Source organism: Cyanistes caeruleus, chromosome Z, assembly GCF_971803275.1.
Source record: "Cyanistes caeruleus chromosome Z, bCyaCae1.hap1.1, whole genome shotgun sequence".
In the NCBI taxonomy this organism is placed as follows: domain Eukaryota; kingdom Metazoa; phylum Chordata; class Aves; order Passeriformes; family Paridae; genus Cyanistes; species Cyanistes caeruleus.
The window spans coordinates 74,038,657-74,055,658 of record NC_141732.1 but is presented as its reverse complement, the minus strand read 5'-3'; the positions used below and the strand labels follow the sequence as shown (position 1 = coordinate 74,055,658).

The window sequence follows — 17,002 nt, the reverse complement described above, 5'->3', positions numbered from 1 at the left end:
CTAACAAGTAAGAAAAAAGGGGGTAAATGAACAGAAACAAGAAAGAACAGCTCCAAACAGGCAGAACAAAGAAGTGCTTTATTGTGCAGTGCAGCTGTGCAGTCCAGTGCTTCTGCAAGAAACGGGGAAAAGCCAAACAACATCGTACATCGAAACACAGAGACCCGGTAAAATCAGCAGTGTCCTGAAACAGGAAACGCTGACTATGTCTCCTAGACAGTTCTACAAAGAGAAAACCATGTAGCAAGCTAGTTATCTTGCTTTAAACCTAGACATAGCCAAGATTTCCTTAACCCAGACAAAATCAAGCAAAAGAGATTTCAAATGGATCAGGATTCAAACAAAACTCACAAAGACTTTCATTATCCTAACATTTAAATAAGATTGTTCTTGTCCAAGTCCATCTTAAAACAGAAAGGGAGAGCACAAGAGCTTCAGTGGGGCAGAAGGAACTGGCATGGGCAGTACTTGGAGCAGGAGGTTCTGGGTCTGTCCTCCTCCAATTCTTTCCTCAAAAATCCCTCGCTGCTGTGTTCCCCTTCCACAGATCCCATCAGGCAGACACAACAATGCTGGACTGAACTACTGTGCTAAGACAACACTCAAATAGAACAAAGAGAGATCCATCAGGACACTAAGGGGTCACAGTTCAGGTATTAAAAAATGTGTGAAAATAACACTTTTCCCATCAAAAAGAAGCCCAGTGATCCTTCTTTGGTTTCCAAAGCTATCCTATAAAGGAGTGCCTGAGGGAAAGAACAGACAGAGGGGGCCAGTCCTGCTTACCTCTCCACAGTTTCTAGACTGTGAGGAGAAACACAGCACAAAGTGCTAGTTTGGGTGAAAAACGGTAATAATTTATAAAGCCAAAAGCAAAGAACAAGAAAATTGAAGAGGAAGGCTAGAAACATCAGAACCATTTTGCACGCTATAAGAAAAACCAGTTGAAGCATGTTTTAACAGGTTTTTATCTATGCCTACCATGCTTTGCACTCAACAAGAGGACTAGGGTAATTTCAAACCTGCTAGGCTGGACCTGTAAAGTATGTAACCATAAATAAAATGTCAAGACAAACTCCAATATAATATCTGAATTTGCATTTGCAGACAAAAGTACCTGTAAGTATAGCGAGAAGAAATAACAGAATCAAAGACAAGCTTAATAGAACTTTGAACATGAAACTAGAAAACAGTATTAATGAAGTCTCTGTGTATACACTGACAGAGTGATTAGGAGGACAGAAGGACAAGAGCAGATGAATGTGGATTGTTGAACTAATTTGATAGTCAGTGGACTAAAGGTTTCCTATTATCTGCTTCCATGCCTTTGTCCTATAGAAGTGATGACACTGGATCCCTAAGTACTAAGGGCTAACATAATATAGCATAAATGTATTTAAAGTTGAAAGGCTAGAAATGAAATATTCAGGGCAAAACCTGAAAGACAGATTGGCATCACCAAAACACAGCTACCATAGTGCTTTTGGACTTCATGGACTCATCTGGATTATTTTCCATGGAGATTCCCCAGCAAGCTGCATGCCATACAAGCAGCAACACAGACATCATCCATTCTGGAAGGACATTATTGTTTTGAATTCAATGCCATCACAAAAATGGATGGCAGATATAAACAGAAAATAATGGAAATGAAATGTTTATAAAAGGTTAAGAGGCTGACAAACAGCTTAATGTCCAACAATGTTGGACCAAAAAAAATGCTGAAATAGAGCTAAAAAAACATATCATCGGGACAAGAAAAAAAAAAAAAGCATTCCTGATGCCAGTGAAGTCACAGAGTATTGCTACCTGCTTCCTGAGAGAATTATAAGACTCCTTCCTGCACAGTCTCCTGAAAAGCAGGATCTAACTGTGTAAGTCTCACAGCAGGGAACCACTGAGATGCCAGAATCAGGCCTCCTTTTGGATACTCTGTGCTGATGACTTTTCTTCTAGCCCTTTTATAAATAAGCCTTTAAGACTGTTCCAGCAGAAGAGGGGATCAAGGGCATAACCTCTGCAAAAAGGTGTTAGGTAGGATGGATTCTGGAGATCTGCAGATGGAAGCTGCTACCAGAGAACAGAAAGCAAGAACACGGGGTAGAGCACTTGCATAGGCAGTCTTCTCCTCCAGGGTATAATTTGCCATCAGCAGGGATTCAAACCGATCACCTAGCTACCAGAAGAAAATCTCAAGCAACCACATTCTCAAGGCTTTGGGCACTTACATCAGAGAAACATTTTACCACTTAATTTAACATGTATCCCTAGTCAACGTTTTCTGGTTTTACTGCATATAGAACTATAGGTCTTCTATAAATAGCTCAAATCAGATGAGCTGCTTTACAGACTTGAGAAAGCTCTTATTGACCAAATACATCATCTGTAATGCCCTTTTCAATCATCAAAAGCCACACTGAAAATGTGAAAGGCTATATCTACAGTGACTGCAATTATTTTCCTGTTTAAATAACAGAACAGAAAGCAGAACAGCATCCTAACTTTTTCCTTTGTAAAGGTGTGTGTTCCCATGATTCCTACTCCGTTACAACATGGTCAATTAGTTTAACCCATTCTATTGACCCAAAACTTGTTTGGGCATTTTTCTTTGTTTTCCTACCATCTACATATTAAGGCAAGGACTCACAGAAAACCAATCACAAAACAGTATTCGACACTTTATGATGTAAGATAATACACACTCAGACTCTAAAAGATGTTTTGACTAGGTCATTAAAAAAAAATAAAAAAAGAGATGGCAAAAAAGAGCTTACCTTCTGCTGCTCTTTTTCCTTGGCAGAACTGAGTTCAGAAAGGGAGTGCGATAGTTTTTCTTGCTGCTCAGCCAGGTACTTCTGATAGAGGCTCAAAAGTTCTTGGCATTCTCTGTACTGCTTTTGCAGGGGTGAGATATCAGAAGTTAAGGGAAAAACACTCTTTAGTGAACAGTTATAGCCAAATATATACCAACTTATTCTGTGTAAACCTGATTTAGATCCATAACAGTTCAATTTAAAAACAGATACCGTGTGTTTGAGTAGCGTCTAATGATGATAAATCTGCCGAAAGATTAATGTTCAAGTACAACCTTCTTCCTACTCAGAGTGGAAGAAGAAGAATTGCACCAAATTCTTTTATCATCAGAAAAGGGACAGCAGCAGGAGGCAGGTGATGACATTGTTTCAGCTGGAACAACTACAACCCTCTTATTTGTATTCAGCAAAGCCAGCCATTACCAATGTTTATTTATAAATAAATAAATAGCCAGCCAAGTAAGTAAATAGTCCATTTTTAAGCACAGACATCGATTCACAAGCCCACATACCCAAATCCAATCTCTTTGCTTGAGCGCCAATGGCTCAAAACCCCACAGCCACAGATGCAGTGCTACAGGCCTTTTACAGACCAGCAATAATTTTTGGACAGTAATCTGGAGAAGCAAGCAACTGTGGTGTTTGCAAGTATATTAGCAACAGTGTCCTGCCTTGCTTGCAGCATTGAAATTCCAACAGGAAATAAATCTGCTCTTCACCTGTCATTGTGTAATTCCCTCCCTTGCTCATGTAGCATGGTAAACCATTTATGCTCCCCTCTCTCCCCCCTCACTTTTAATTATGCATGCAGATGGGATAAGGGCTCGCTGTCCAAAGAGATTACTCTGAATAAATACTTTAATAACAAGTCACTGCAATTAAGGTAGGGAACAAAAACTTCTTCAATCTTTAAAACGGTGTTGAGTTACAGATTTCCTTAACATTTTTATGATCTAATCATTGCTTCTGGGCAAATTCATGTTGCAATCACTTTTGCCAATCATGGCTGCATAAATAACTCACTGCTTTGTTATTCCCTGTTATGACCCTAAGGGTTTTTTTTCAGTTGGGTTTTGTTGCCTTCCCTTCCCCCCACCCCCTTTCTTCTTATTCCTTTCCAGGAGGGGTGGCCTCACCAGGGCTTCATTTTTGTTGTTGTTTGGCTGGTTTCCTTTCCTTTAAATAAAATGCTACCGAGAGAATAAGCAAAACATTTTAGGAAGGAATGGAAGGTTAATAAACCCCAATGCTGAAATCAATCAGGAGAGTTCTCATAACACCTTTGCTCAGCACCTGGAAATATGGGAGGGTACAAACAATGGTCTTAACAAGCTAATTGCTTTCCAGAGCCAGCCTGCCTAAAGCTGGAGCTGTTTAACATTTCAGTTCATTTCGTCAGAGAGCACCAAAAGGCTGAAGTGATTTGTGGTGGTCTCAGGAGTCTCTGCCAGCTATGATGTATATAAAAGGAATTTTTTATTCCAGTTGTAACCATAGGCAGTAATGTTTATAGTAGGTGAACATATTAGCCTGGACGCAGGGCATGAATTTTACTCTAGCAAAAGCCAGTTCCATTTATACAGCCTAAGAGTTAAATGTTGGTATTTGAAGACAAATTATAGGGAAATTCATTTAAACCCATGTTATGTGGCAGAATATAAAAACAGACAGTCCTATCTATCTTTATCAATTTTTTACAGTCCTCTTAATTCACTTTGCTTCCAGCAACCCCCTTCCCCACAAAACAGATTTTGCCCTCTCCTCCCTCCAGCTAGCACATTGATGGCACCAGAAACAAGCAGCCTAAAACAGCCTTGGGGCACACGAGTGATGGCCAGGCAGCCATCCTCACTCTTGCCACAGTGTTAGTGTCAGTCCTATTGGAAAGCCAGGCAAGACTGCCCACACTCCCTGACACCATTTAAAATATTTGTGTTTTACAGACTGCCGAGCCCTCACGGTACACGTGATGCCGCCACCTCCTCCTGCACGTGGCTGCCAAATTTATTCAAAATACAGTTTAAAGCAGGACAAGCAAAATTAACATTAGCAAAGTATGCAAGCAAATCCTGACTGTCGAAAGGCCAGTTCTGTGATGATGAGTGGGAAGGGCAATAGCTCACATGAGCTTGAATGGTGGCTGAGATGTCCCTGAAATTATTGTGAGATTTAGTCAGCCACAGTAAAACTCTCTGTATTAGAAGATTAAAACCTTGTTCATTCACACAATCACTCTACATTAAGCAAAGTATTGTTACAGCCACCACCAGTCCAAGAGTTTAAAGCCCTGCTTTGCTTACTAAGTAAACATGGAGCTTCAAATATGAAAAAATAGTTCATTCATTTGAGACATATGCAGAATAGCTGTAAGAATGGCGATTCTCAAAAATTTACTGCAGAATATCTTCTTAAGAAAAAAAAAAAGCCTTAATATTAGATCTTACTGTCTCATTCTATGAAGTTTTTGCTAAAAGCAGCAAGATGATCTCCTTTTTTTTCTTCTACAAATTAGCCAGGCAATACACAACACTGCCACAAAACTATTTAAGTCATTCAGATATAAGAAGATCGTGCATCTACTAAGGCAATACAGCCTTTGGACAGACGTACACATTAGAAATATTTCCATAATCTGCTTAAAAAAAAAAATAAAGTTGTAAGGTTGAAAAAACAGTATTGGAGAAGTCCTACAGATTTGCATTCCAAAAAAAGCAACATACCTAAATGGACATATTTTGTAATTCTTCATGTGTTCAGGAGCACAAATATTGGATTTGTAAGATGTTAGTTACCTGGGAGAAGTGGTACTTGGCATTTCACTGAAAGGTAGTTTTATGTCCAAGAAGCATGCATTTGAATGTATTAGAGTAATATTTTTTACGCAGTTTATTAGTAAAGTGTCAAGGTTGTATGTGGTGGGGGGAAAACAAAAAAATAAAATTAGAAATGCAAAGGTTAGGATTTCAACAGCCACATTTACGTGACATACTGCAAGTACTACATATTTTATAGACTAAATTAGTTAATTTTTTCACTGAATGTATGTCAAAGAATTAAGAGCTCATTTATGGCTCTTAAGAGATAATAACCTCAGTGGAGAGAGTTGGCTTTGAGAGGAGGGGCTGCCAGCACACAGTAGTGACATGCTTACAGAAGCCAGGAATGGATGTCCAGGGAGCCCAGCAGGAAACAAAGAGCTTTTCCTTTGGATGAAGCTTCACAAGAAGGCACAGCCAACCTAATGTTCAATTGCTTCCAGAGATACTCTCCCACTCACTCGTTCCATCCACACCAGCTCTGCTGCCCCCCAGATCCCTCACTCTGGACCTGAGCAATCTGTTCCAGTGAGGAAAAAGGACAGCCAGGCATAAGATCTGGCACAAGGCAAGCAGAGGGAATGGAGCTGCAAGCAGAGGACACCTCTTCCAGCAACAGTCACCTGTCTGGGAACGTTTTTATCCACCTTGCAAAGTCTCAACCTCTTCCTTCCACTCTTAATCCTCAGGCCTTTAAGTCTGCTCCCTGGCTACCTCAACTACTCACAGCTTACTCGTTGCTGGAAATACTGTCGGCCTCCCACAGGCTGAAGTAGAAAAAAAAAACTAAGCTCCTGTTTCCCCAGAAACTGGGAGAAGGGCTAGTCTCCAGCACACCCACTGAATTCCTTCATTGTTCCCAGTCTATTGCTTCCACCATCGTTATGAGTAAAAGTGAAGCCCAGCTTAAAATATTAAATGTTTTAGTTTTGAGCATCCAGCTTCTACCTAAAAAGCTCTAGAATTCTACACATCAGCCTTCACATGCTTGTGTAAGCCATCAATGTTCATGCTGCAGCAATTCAAACAACTACTAGCCTCTTCAGGTACAGGTTTCCAAATGAAGCCAACATCCATGAGGACTACCTACCCAAATTCTGCTTTTCTTATACCTTTTTTTGTAAGAGGGTAGAAGACAACCAAACCAGAAGACAAAGAATCTTCTCCTTAGAAAGAAGATTTCTTTGGGGCCTTTGTCATTTCAGAAGAAATATTTAGTTTTATCTCATTCTATTAAAGGAAAAAAATAAATTTAAAGCAGCTTCCAATCACAGCAAACTGAGGCTGGAAAAAACTTTTCTAGAAGCTACTAGCAAGGGAAGAGAACACAGCTAACCAGATTCTTTGCAACCAATCTAATAAAAAAGGTCCTTCTGTATTTTCAGATTCTCTGTGAGAACTCACCACCTAGTGACACTTTCCTCACTGGTTTGCCAAGCGCATTTTTGGGACAGCCAGCAGCTCTATTGTTCCCTTTTTACACACGGGAAAACTATGTCCCAGGGAGTCTTCAGGAATGTCTGAGCACACAGGTGCAGCCCAGCAGCCCCACACTCCTCCAGCCAGCTCCAGGACATGTGTCATGCAGCTGCAGGGAAAACTAGCACAGCCCAGGCACAGCACTAACAGACCAGATTGATCTTACAACTGGTTAGTTCAGAGTCTGAGTTTGCCTGCATTCACCCATGCAGAAAAGCCCTAACAGACCTCCCAAGCATCAAACAAGATGCCTAGTGATGACTCATTCCTGTAGTCCCTGACTGCAGCTTCAGCTTGGACTGTCCTTTCACTCAGGGCTGCATTCTCTGATCCATGGCCAGAATAGAACACAGGAGCTGAATCTCCATCTTCAGTCACCAGATGCTGCAGTCCCATCAGCCCCCATATCCAATGGAAGACTCTCTAGAGACTCAGAGCTATTACAGAGATATGCAAAGATGAATAAAGCAATCAAAGGAAAGAAAAAGTCAAACACACACAAATTGGACTGGAATTCAAATCAGACAGCATTAGCTTGAACTCTGTGGTAGAGATAAAAGAAACTTTCTGTGATGTGATAAAGTTTTTTGACATGTGCAATCATGACCCAGTAGCCACAAAGCACTGGTCTTTTTAAATGCCTGCTTAAGGACATGTATCTGGAAACCTGACTTGTTATCATCATGTTGGCATTTTCAGCAGTCTCAACTCTTTCCACCTCCTCAGGTAGTCCCTTGAAGACAAATGCTGTGAGAAAATCTAGACAAGCAAGGAGATGCCGAGGAAATGCCACTGACAGTGGATGAAGCTACACTAAGCTCTGAGAGGTCTTCAGTCTCTCAAGAAAAACCTGGTCAGATCAATTGAAGGCAGACTGAGCTTGTCTGCATGCTCTCCAAGCAGGTGTGTGCGCCAGACTCATTCAAGGAGCCATGCACAATCCCAGCAGCACATCATCAAGCACCACATGCCTGATCTAGCTTACCTTGCCTTGATGTTTTCATAGGGTTGGTTTGGGGGTTGGGATTTTTCTGGCAGCAACAGCAACACTACAACATTTCCTGTGCCTGGCACTTGAAGAATGCCACAGCAAGCTCACAGCTGCTTAACAGATACACCACTGCTCCCATAACTGTGGCAACATGTACTACTACAGCATTTCACTGTACAGTTAGTAGCCCAAAAATTACTTGAAAGAATGCTGCAAGAGTAAGAAAGCACTTCACCAAACTCAGGCGAAGGCTAAGACCCACGTAGCTGGGTCTCCAAACAGTGCTATCCCTATAGCTACAATTAAGGCTCAAGCTACATCTGAACATCCACAGTACAAGGGAACCAAATTTAGAGTCTGCAGAGCCCCAAAGACAGGTGGTAAATTCCACTACAAGTGTGTTCAGTTTGAAGTGGACCCACACCTTTTTTTCATGCATCACCCAAGCATATATTTTTCACAGTATTTTGACACGTAAAGCAATGGGGTTTATTTTCTGCCTTAATATTTTGCATATCAATAGGAGAGAGATACCGTGCCTTTTGGGAAAGAAGCAATATGTATGTCATTCTGATTTCCACCTGCAGGCTTTTTTCTTCCTAACTAAAGAAAGGATTAAAATAATGCAGCTTCAACTACTTACATATGAAAAGTCATATGAATAAAAATAAACTGCTGGTATTAATGAATTAACATCTAAAAGGAGCACTTTAAAATATAAACTAAGATATTCTAAGCTCTTTCCTTTAGCATTTAACAATTACATACTTCATTGGAAGCTGACCCACATTTAATTTTAAAATACTACTTGTGTTTAATACATACAGTCTTATGCTTTGACAAACTCATCTCAGAAGACTGAGATGCAACAGGACTGCATTTTAGAAATCAGACTGTCCAGGCACGGATCAAAGTCAACCCTAACATGATTCTTCTGCCTTTAAAATTAAGATAAATAAGTGGTCTGACTCTATGTGAATCTTTGTTCTGAGAAAGGGTAGAGACTAGTAACTTCTGTGAAGGTTTATTATCTAAACTCTGAAGTTGCTGCAAAGACTGAAGGTAATAAAATGTTTTATGAACAACTTCACTTTGCTCGTTCTTATATAACTGAGTTTATGTGGACTCCCTGGCACAGTGATGCTAAGAACCTGTAGGGAACTTTCTGCACATACACTTTTCGATGTATTAAAGAAATCATCTGGTGAGAGTCTGAACCTTATGAGCCTTCAATTCAAAACACAATTTCCTTCTGATCCAAATGCCTTAGGAAGCACAATTCTGAAAACACTATAAAGAAGCAAGTCACATACAATAAGACAGAGTGATCTCCAATCTGAAGCCCAACAGTTACATTTTAATTTACACTTGAATATTTTAATGTTGTTATCCAGTCAGTAAATTAACTGAAGACACAAGAATAAAAAGGGAAGATGCATAGGGAAAAAGGTCACAAGGTCCACAAAAGTTAAGAACTTTACTTCTGTTTGAAGCATCAGCATTATGTCGTTGAATGCCACAGCTCTCATATAAAGGAATTGCTTAATACATTCCCATTCTGTTTGAAGGGAAATTAAATTTACATTCTTTGGGAATATGGTATTGTAATTAGTTCATGACTTGATTACACTTTGAAGTGAGCCGAGACTGCATATGGTGCATACAAATTAGTTAAGTTATGGTTACCTACTATAGCTACAGAAAATCTACTGAGTTAAGAAAGTTAGGGACAAAGCCAGGGCAGTCCTTTGGCACTTTCAGGAAGCACACAAAAAACTTCAAATTCAAATCTAGTCTCTGGACTCACAGATGTCAGGAGTGAACAGAAACAAAAAACACAGTTTCCTAAACAGCTGTAGAGTCATTTTCAAAAAAAAAAAAAATCTTTCCATTTCCACCTATAGCACCTGTAGAGCCACTGTTAAAACTGATCCCAAAGAAAAAGCAGCAAAAGACACAAGATTTCCTACCCTGGTTAAACTCACCAGTATGATTTATCCTGTTTCTTTTTTTTTATCCTATTATTTGTAATTTTTTTATAGACAGCCTAAATTTTATATCATCTACCGAGATGCTCTCTTCCACACCGATGATGAAATTCCTAAGTTTGCTTTAACACTCTGGAAAAAGTATTGAGATGCACAATGCAAATATAGTGCATCTAAAATTGGCCAAAGAAGAAGATGGCCCATATGATTTGATGAGAGCAAGGAAAGCCTTTAAACCTAAAACTAGTTCCCAATATAGCAGATGAACTAAGAGAAATCTCTAACATACTTTCAAAATGCAAAAGCAGTTTAGGGTACAGGATTTGATCCTATGCATTGAAAATCCTTTCCACAGGATATGCCAATCAAACTGGACAGCTTATCTGCCATGTTCTCTCGTTCAAAGGTGGGTAAGGACAAAAATATCACATGCCATCATATGCCAGCAGATGTGCCTGGATTGATAATGCAAATACCATCTCAGAGTTCGCATTTTCTATTCCAAGTGGAAAGCACACCTCCAGCCTTATCTTCATTAATACAAACAAAAGAATACTTACAAGCAAAGAAAAAAAAAAAAATAAAACAAAGATTTATGTTACAGCCTGGCTCGGCTAACAACTTTCTTTTACTGAAAAGGAAGGAAAATCATAACACACAAAAGACAAATTATGTTGCTATACATACTGGCAAAAAAATATGCATTTTCATAATAATGAACATAGGAGATCTGATGAGAGAAAAACTATGAACCTGAATACACAAAATACAGACCCCACAGATCATTGTAACAAGATACTGGTCCTGGCATGGGCCTTGAAAATTTTTACTTTTAGCTTAAGAACTGCAGTAACCGTGAGATTTTCCTCACTGGCAAGAAGGAATTTTTTCAGAACATACTTGCTCCTTTCAGAGGAGCTCTGCCAACGACTACAGTGACTTTAAGAATTTAAAGACTTCCTTTGGCATTTGCTTAAACGGCACAACTACTCAGCCTCTTCCACTGGAAACTGCGAAGGAACTTGTTACTTATATATTTGTCTACCCGCCAGTAAATGTACCATGCATTTTTTATGGAAGGAAGGAGCCTGGAGATTCAGACATACATAATTTCTGTGCGAAACAGACCCAGCACCTGAGAACAACGCCACACATTTCATCATGTACGAGAGAAAATAATCACAACCTGTGCTGTGTGAGAACACGAAGCCAAAAGGAGGCATTGTACCTATCACCATCCACACAAAACCGGCACTATTTTTCCTTCTACATATTTAGAGCGCAAAATTAAACAAATAAAAGGAACACTGCATAATTTAGCTTTCATTTTGTATCAAATTGCTCATAATTGTAACCATAAAATGATAATATTGTGCCATATGTGCATCTGCAGCGCCGGCAGCGGCACTGACCGGCCCCAGCCGCGCCAAAAGTGGGGCTGCGGCGCCACCGTGTGCCCGCTCCGGGTATTGCCGCTGCCCGGCCCGGGCAAACGCCCGGGGTTCCTTTTCCCCCCCGAAAAACATCGCTTTGAAATGTTAAAATCCGCCGTGCAGTCCTCCTGCTACTCTCCTTCCTCGAATTACACTCTGCCCCACCCGCAGAGCTGGTCACGGCTTTACATGAAACACCCGTCGCTGGGAATGTTTGCTGTTTTAGTTGCAGGCCTTTGTGAGAATTAAGAAATTTTTCACAGTAGCCAGCGTTACCGTTTACACAAAGCCATTTGTCATCTCAGTACCACTCGATATTAAAATAGACATGTTCCTTACTCTAATTTGACAATGGAGCTCCTGGCAGAAGCCCAAGAAGAGATAAGGTGGGAATTGGGGTATCTGTGAAAGGATGCTCAGCCTCTTATGTTTAGGCACAGTAAGAGGAGTTATTTAACAGGGTAAGTGTGAGCTTGGAGTCAGAAGCATGGAGAAAAGGGGATGAAGGGGCAAAAGAGAAATGGAATATAAAAGCTGAACTTACTGAGAGCACAGCTACAGCACCTCCATCTGAATTAAAGAACATGCATAGTAAATCAAAACAGTGTCTGCTTTGCAGGGAATGAGAATGTAAGATCACAAAACATCAACTCATTTTATAACTAAGCAAATCAGGTTTGGTCTTGGTTCCTATCAGAATGGGTATCACCTGTGAATACACAATGGTGTCTCTTGTTGCTTACTTGCAGGAAAAAGTCAATCATGACTCTTAATTTTATATATTTGATATCTCTCACTGAACTTTTCCTTACCCTCAAAGGGGAATAATGCTGATGGAGAAAAGCAATCTCTCCTTCAGCCAAGCTCCCACCACCTTCAGAATGAGAAAGTCCTCATTTGGGTCCTTACTGGAAAGGAAACCTGGATGCCAGGGAAAGTTTTTGTTTGCTGCTTCTAAAGTGGTTGCAACTCTGCATCTTCCAACAGTGGGGCATCAGGCTTCGGTTTTTAAACTTTCTTATTTCCTTTTTAAACTAGAACATCATCAGACAGCAGCATACAGATTTTAATCTGATTATTGGCAAATGGTGCAAGAGGCAAGACAAAAATCTGTAAATGTTGCTGGACAAAAATAGAAAAAAAATAAATACCAGGGAACCAAGGAATCTTGCCCTTCTTATGGAACAGTCTTCAGCACTATAGCTAGAAGAGCACCGAATGTAAAAATCACAGATCATTCTAGATAATTTTTTTTTTCCTTTAAGACTATTGCTATTTTGACAGTCTTTCTAACCTTGTTAGAACACAATCTGTTTGCATGATGCAGATGAGAGAAACGCAGCGCTCCTTTTCCTAAGATACAGTTGAGGTCAAAACATACTCCATACCAGCACACTAATATTAAGAGAGGTGTCCTCAAACCCAGAAAAGGGAAAATATTACATAATGAAGTGCTGGAAAGATCATTTTCCACCATGTGCTGTATGCATCTCTAATGTGGTAAGGACTTCAAAATGACAAAGATCTCATGAAGTTGGTCCTTTCTTGTGAAATCTGGCTTTCAACATGCCAAACTCAGAAGCACTGGTTTTACTGAACTGCGGCCAGTGAAGGAAAGATTTAATAACAGCCTCATTATAAGGTTCATTGTTGTAGGACTATTTAATATACAAGATTAACACATCTTATCTCCCACTTTCACTCAAACCTATTATACCCCTCATTAATACATGCACATTTCTACATCATTTACAGCACTCAGGAATCAAATATTATTGCCTGAAACAGGATGTGTTCTGCTGCTCTTCCTGGTGATGGGCTCTTTTTGCAGTACCCAAAAATAAGCCTCACAACTCAAAATTTGAGACATGGGTAGGTTAACAGGGCTGTCTAAAACTGGGAGAAATTTAAAATAAATATTTGTTTTGCCAACACACTGGATTTCATTCCTTGATTTTGGTTCCCTCATACCCAGACCACACAAATATTTTAAGACAGGAAACTTCTGCTTTCCCGACCTAATGAATAATATAGTATCCTTTCCTCCTGGCAATTTGAGACATAGAAGTAGGCAACATGACCCCCAGCTCCTCAAATTAAGAGGCACTTTTAAAGTCTTCAGATCAGGATAATCAGAGAAGAAAAAGAAGCTCTAAGCTAAGAACCGTAGAACACTTTCCCAGATTGCATTCCTTTGTGTCCACAGACATACCAGTGCAGGCCAGAACAACGTACCTTAAAATTATATGCAGGGGAGGAAAAATACCCACTTTTATGTTCTCCAAAAAGGAGACCAAAGGCTGCAGGTTGGCCCTCTATTCTTGAATGAACTGTAATGAATTTGCAAACATTCCAGGACAGAGAAAATGCACTTGTGTCTACAAGCCTCCTGAGTTCCCCAAAGCTATGGAACTGCTCTCCACACAAGGCTGCAAATGTTTATAGGGACTCAGGTAAACAAATTCTTCAAAACACCACCACCACCATCATGCAGTGTTATCAAACACAGAAACTTTCTGATGGCAGTTTTTATTTACAAGTTTCTGGACACTGTGAGACTTGGGGGACAAGTATTATCCTGCCCTTATACTTTGCTACATGCTTGCAGCCACTGACTGTATTTTAACACAGCACCCATGCTTGATGTTTTCATCATACTACAGTTTGTAACTTAAACACACTGAAACATTCTGAGAATAGTGAAGATACCTCTTCTCCAACCATCTGAGGAGAACTGCTACCCCTTGTACATTGTCAGAAAGCATGTTTACAAAATTCCCTTTCCCTCACACCTTACTTTCTGAAGCCACCCCATGGTAACAAAAAGGTTTTCAAATCAAATGGTTAATGCTTATTGAAGAGAAAGAAAATTAATGACCTGGAATGGTTCTCCTGGGAAGTACAGATAGCAAAGACTTAACTTCCACAGGCCAAATGTACAGCTCCTAGGATTTTTTTCTTCTTTTCCTGGAGATATAGATGTTCACTCTGATTAATTTTGTATCATAAAATGCTATTTGCTAGGACAGGCCAGAGTGACCCATTCACAATGAACTTCAGGCTTTTTGCAGGTAAAAGTAGTCATGATGTCTTGGAAGTTGCTAGCTCCTGCAAGAAAAAAACACTCATCCCTAAATCCTTACATTTATTACCACTAAAGAATAGCTGCCATCCTGGAGGTCTTCTTGGCTTCTTACAAAGAGCATACCAAGGTACACAGCTGGTGTATATGGACCATGGAAGTCCAAGGTATTGGTGGGGAATAGAGAAAACCTCTTCCCCAAAGCTATGACTTTTTCCCTCCCAGTATAGTTCTCCATTCATCTTAAAGAAAGATTGCTATGTGCTAGCCTCAAGGGTATTACTGCTGGAGGGCTGTTACTCCTGAAGACAGAAATTCCTGAATCTAAACTCAGAAGTGCTCATCAGAAGAAAAAATAGCTGAGAAGAGTTTGCATAAAGACAGTTACTGGCAGCAAGAAAATGATACTTTCAGATATACTCCTCTCACAGGATTAATATTTGAGTAAGCAAATAGTTCTTTGGCAAATTCTTTACTTATTGCAATGCAGTCAGAATCACAGTGAGATGACTCCATGCATACAGCAACTGCTGATAATGCAGGGATCACCACGGATGCTTAGAAGAGCTTAGTCAACTCAGGAATGGAATAGGCTTTCTTGTCAAATACATTCCCATGGTTATAATAAATTTCTGACCCATCCAACCAAACACAACATAAGGAAAAAAAAAAAAAAAAGTCTAACACTGAAAGGTTTTATATATCAGGGGTTTAGAAAAATCAGAGAAATTAAGGGGATTTTCCAGACCAAGAGGTGATCAAGGTAACCTGCATACCAAACTACATGGGAATGCCTATTTCCTGCCAACAAGAAAGAAAGAAAAATTACTGTCTGTCAATACCTTGCAAGGACCCTGGACTAGAAGTCACTGGCTTTCAGGAAAGGGACTACAACAAAATTAAAGAAACAAAATAAATAAATAGAGACAGCTACCCTCCTCCCAGAATTTCAAAACAGAAGACAAAGGGCACAAAAATACGGAATATTTAGTCAGATTTTCTCCTTGATAGACATCATGGAGACTGTGGAGGAGTAACAGCCCCCAAACATTTAACTTATTTAGTGCAAGATTAATTTAGAAGCCAAAACTGCAGCAGAGCTGCTCGGTACCTCTCCTTAATTTCAACGGATCAAGGAAACACTTTTCCATCTAAAATGGAATGCAGTATCTCAACAGCTTTTGGCTATCAACAGACTTACTGTCATTACCCCTGTATGCTCACTCTGCAGGGAAGGTCACATTTGGTACGGGGGAAGCTGAGATACAGACAAGGTACGTGATTTACAAGACTTCACAGAAGTAAGAAAACCCACATGTATCAGACCTGAGAGTGCTTCCACAGGGGCCTGGAGTGCCATTCTGTCAGCACCATTCTCTGAATTGTTGCACTCCATGCTGCTGATGTGGCTTTCTGGGCAGTCTCCCTAACAGTCCAATCCCTAGTTAAACCAGGAAAAAAGGGATGTGCATTTTCCTCTTTTTTTCATGAGTTTTCATGAGTAAGACATTTCATATATTCTTGCCTTCCCCTTCCAAGGATTCAGCTGAGAAAGAACTGAAGCAAAATAAGGACAAAAATTAAAGCAGTAACTGTACCATAACACATCTGCCTCTGAAGCAGGAAGGAGCAGACAGCACCAAAACATCTTCAGATCTGACAGGTTGCTCTGCTACCAATCTGCACTAGCAGGTGAGACATGTCACTCCATGACAAGTATCAGAAATAAAGGAGCTTAATGCAACTTCTAGTGTTCTATAAGATTTCTCTCTATTGTGCAAAAGGAGACAACAAGCAGTTCTAACAAAACATGGGGAGATTTTTCTCCCCTGAGCTGCAAAGCTTTAAAATTAGCACTTTGTGTATGCTTGTTCTTTTAATGTCTGCATTTATTAAGGAGCAAAACAACCATGCATCTGAAATGCCAGAGAAATATGGATCCATAAATAATGCCACATTCCTATTCACACCTAATCTAAATATTTATGTAGTAATTTACCAGCAAAAGATGCAAACTATTCTTTAAATGCTACATTGTATTAAAGGTTAACCATGTGACATGTTTTATTATAAGGCTCTGAATTATGTTTAACACAAATTTTTATTTTCAGTGGAAGTTCTGGTGCTGAAACAGATGGACAGGGACAAAAAGTTTTAGTTACCTCTCAATCTCAAGATGAATGCTGAAGTTTGGACTTCTTCAGTATTTTTTCAGTCCACATAGCCATAGGCCATGCAACTCAGCAGCATACTGATTGGGAGAGTAAGAGCCACCTTTCTCACAACCAGAAGAGCTAGAAATAGCTCTGTCAGTGAGGCTTGATGCTTACAGCAGGCTTGTTGGTGCAGAGTTTCACTTAGATAAGCAGCCTCTGCTGCAATCAGGGCCAAATCAAAAGG

The 17,002-nt window shown here is 39.9% G+C and overlaps 1 protein-coding gene across 12 annotated transcripts in view; it reads right to left on the bottom strand.

Annotated features, from left to right (window-relative positions):
* Window positions 1-17,002, bottom strand: part of KIAA1328 (KIAA1328 ortholog) — a 172,675-nt gene that overhangs the window by 99,584 nt on the left and 56,089 nt on the right. For 9 of the 12 annotated variants that reach the window (XM_023944086.2, XM_086869909.1, XM_086869907.1 and 6 more), the window contains one exon: window positions 2,775-2,905. In XM_023944086.2, the coding sequence (XP_023799854.2) occupies window positions 2,775-2,905 (131 nt within the window). The remainder of the gene's footprint in view (window positions 1-2,774; window positions 2,906-17,002) is intronic. The other 3 variants (XM_086869912.1, XM_086869914.1, XM_086869913.1) reach the window with 1 other exon arrangement.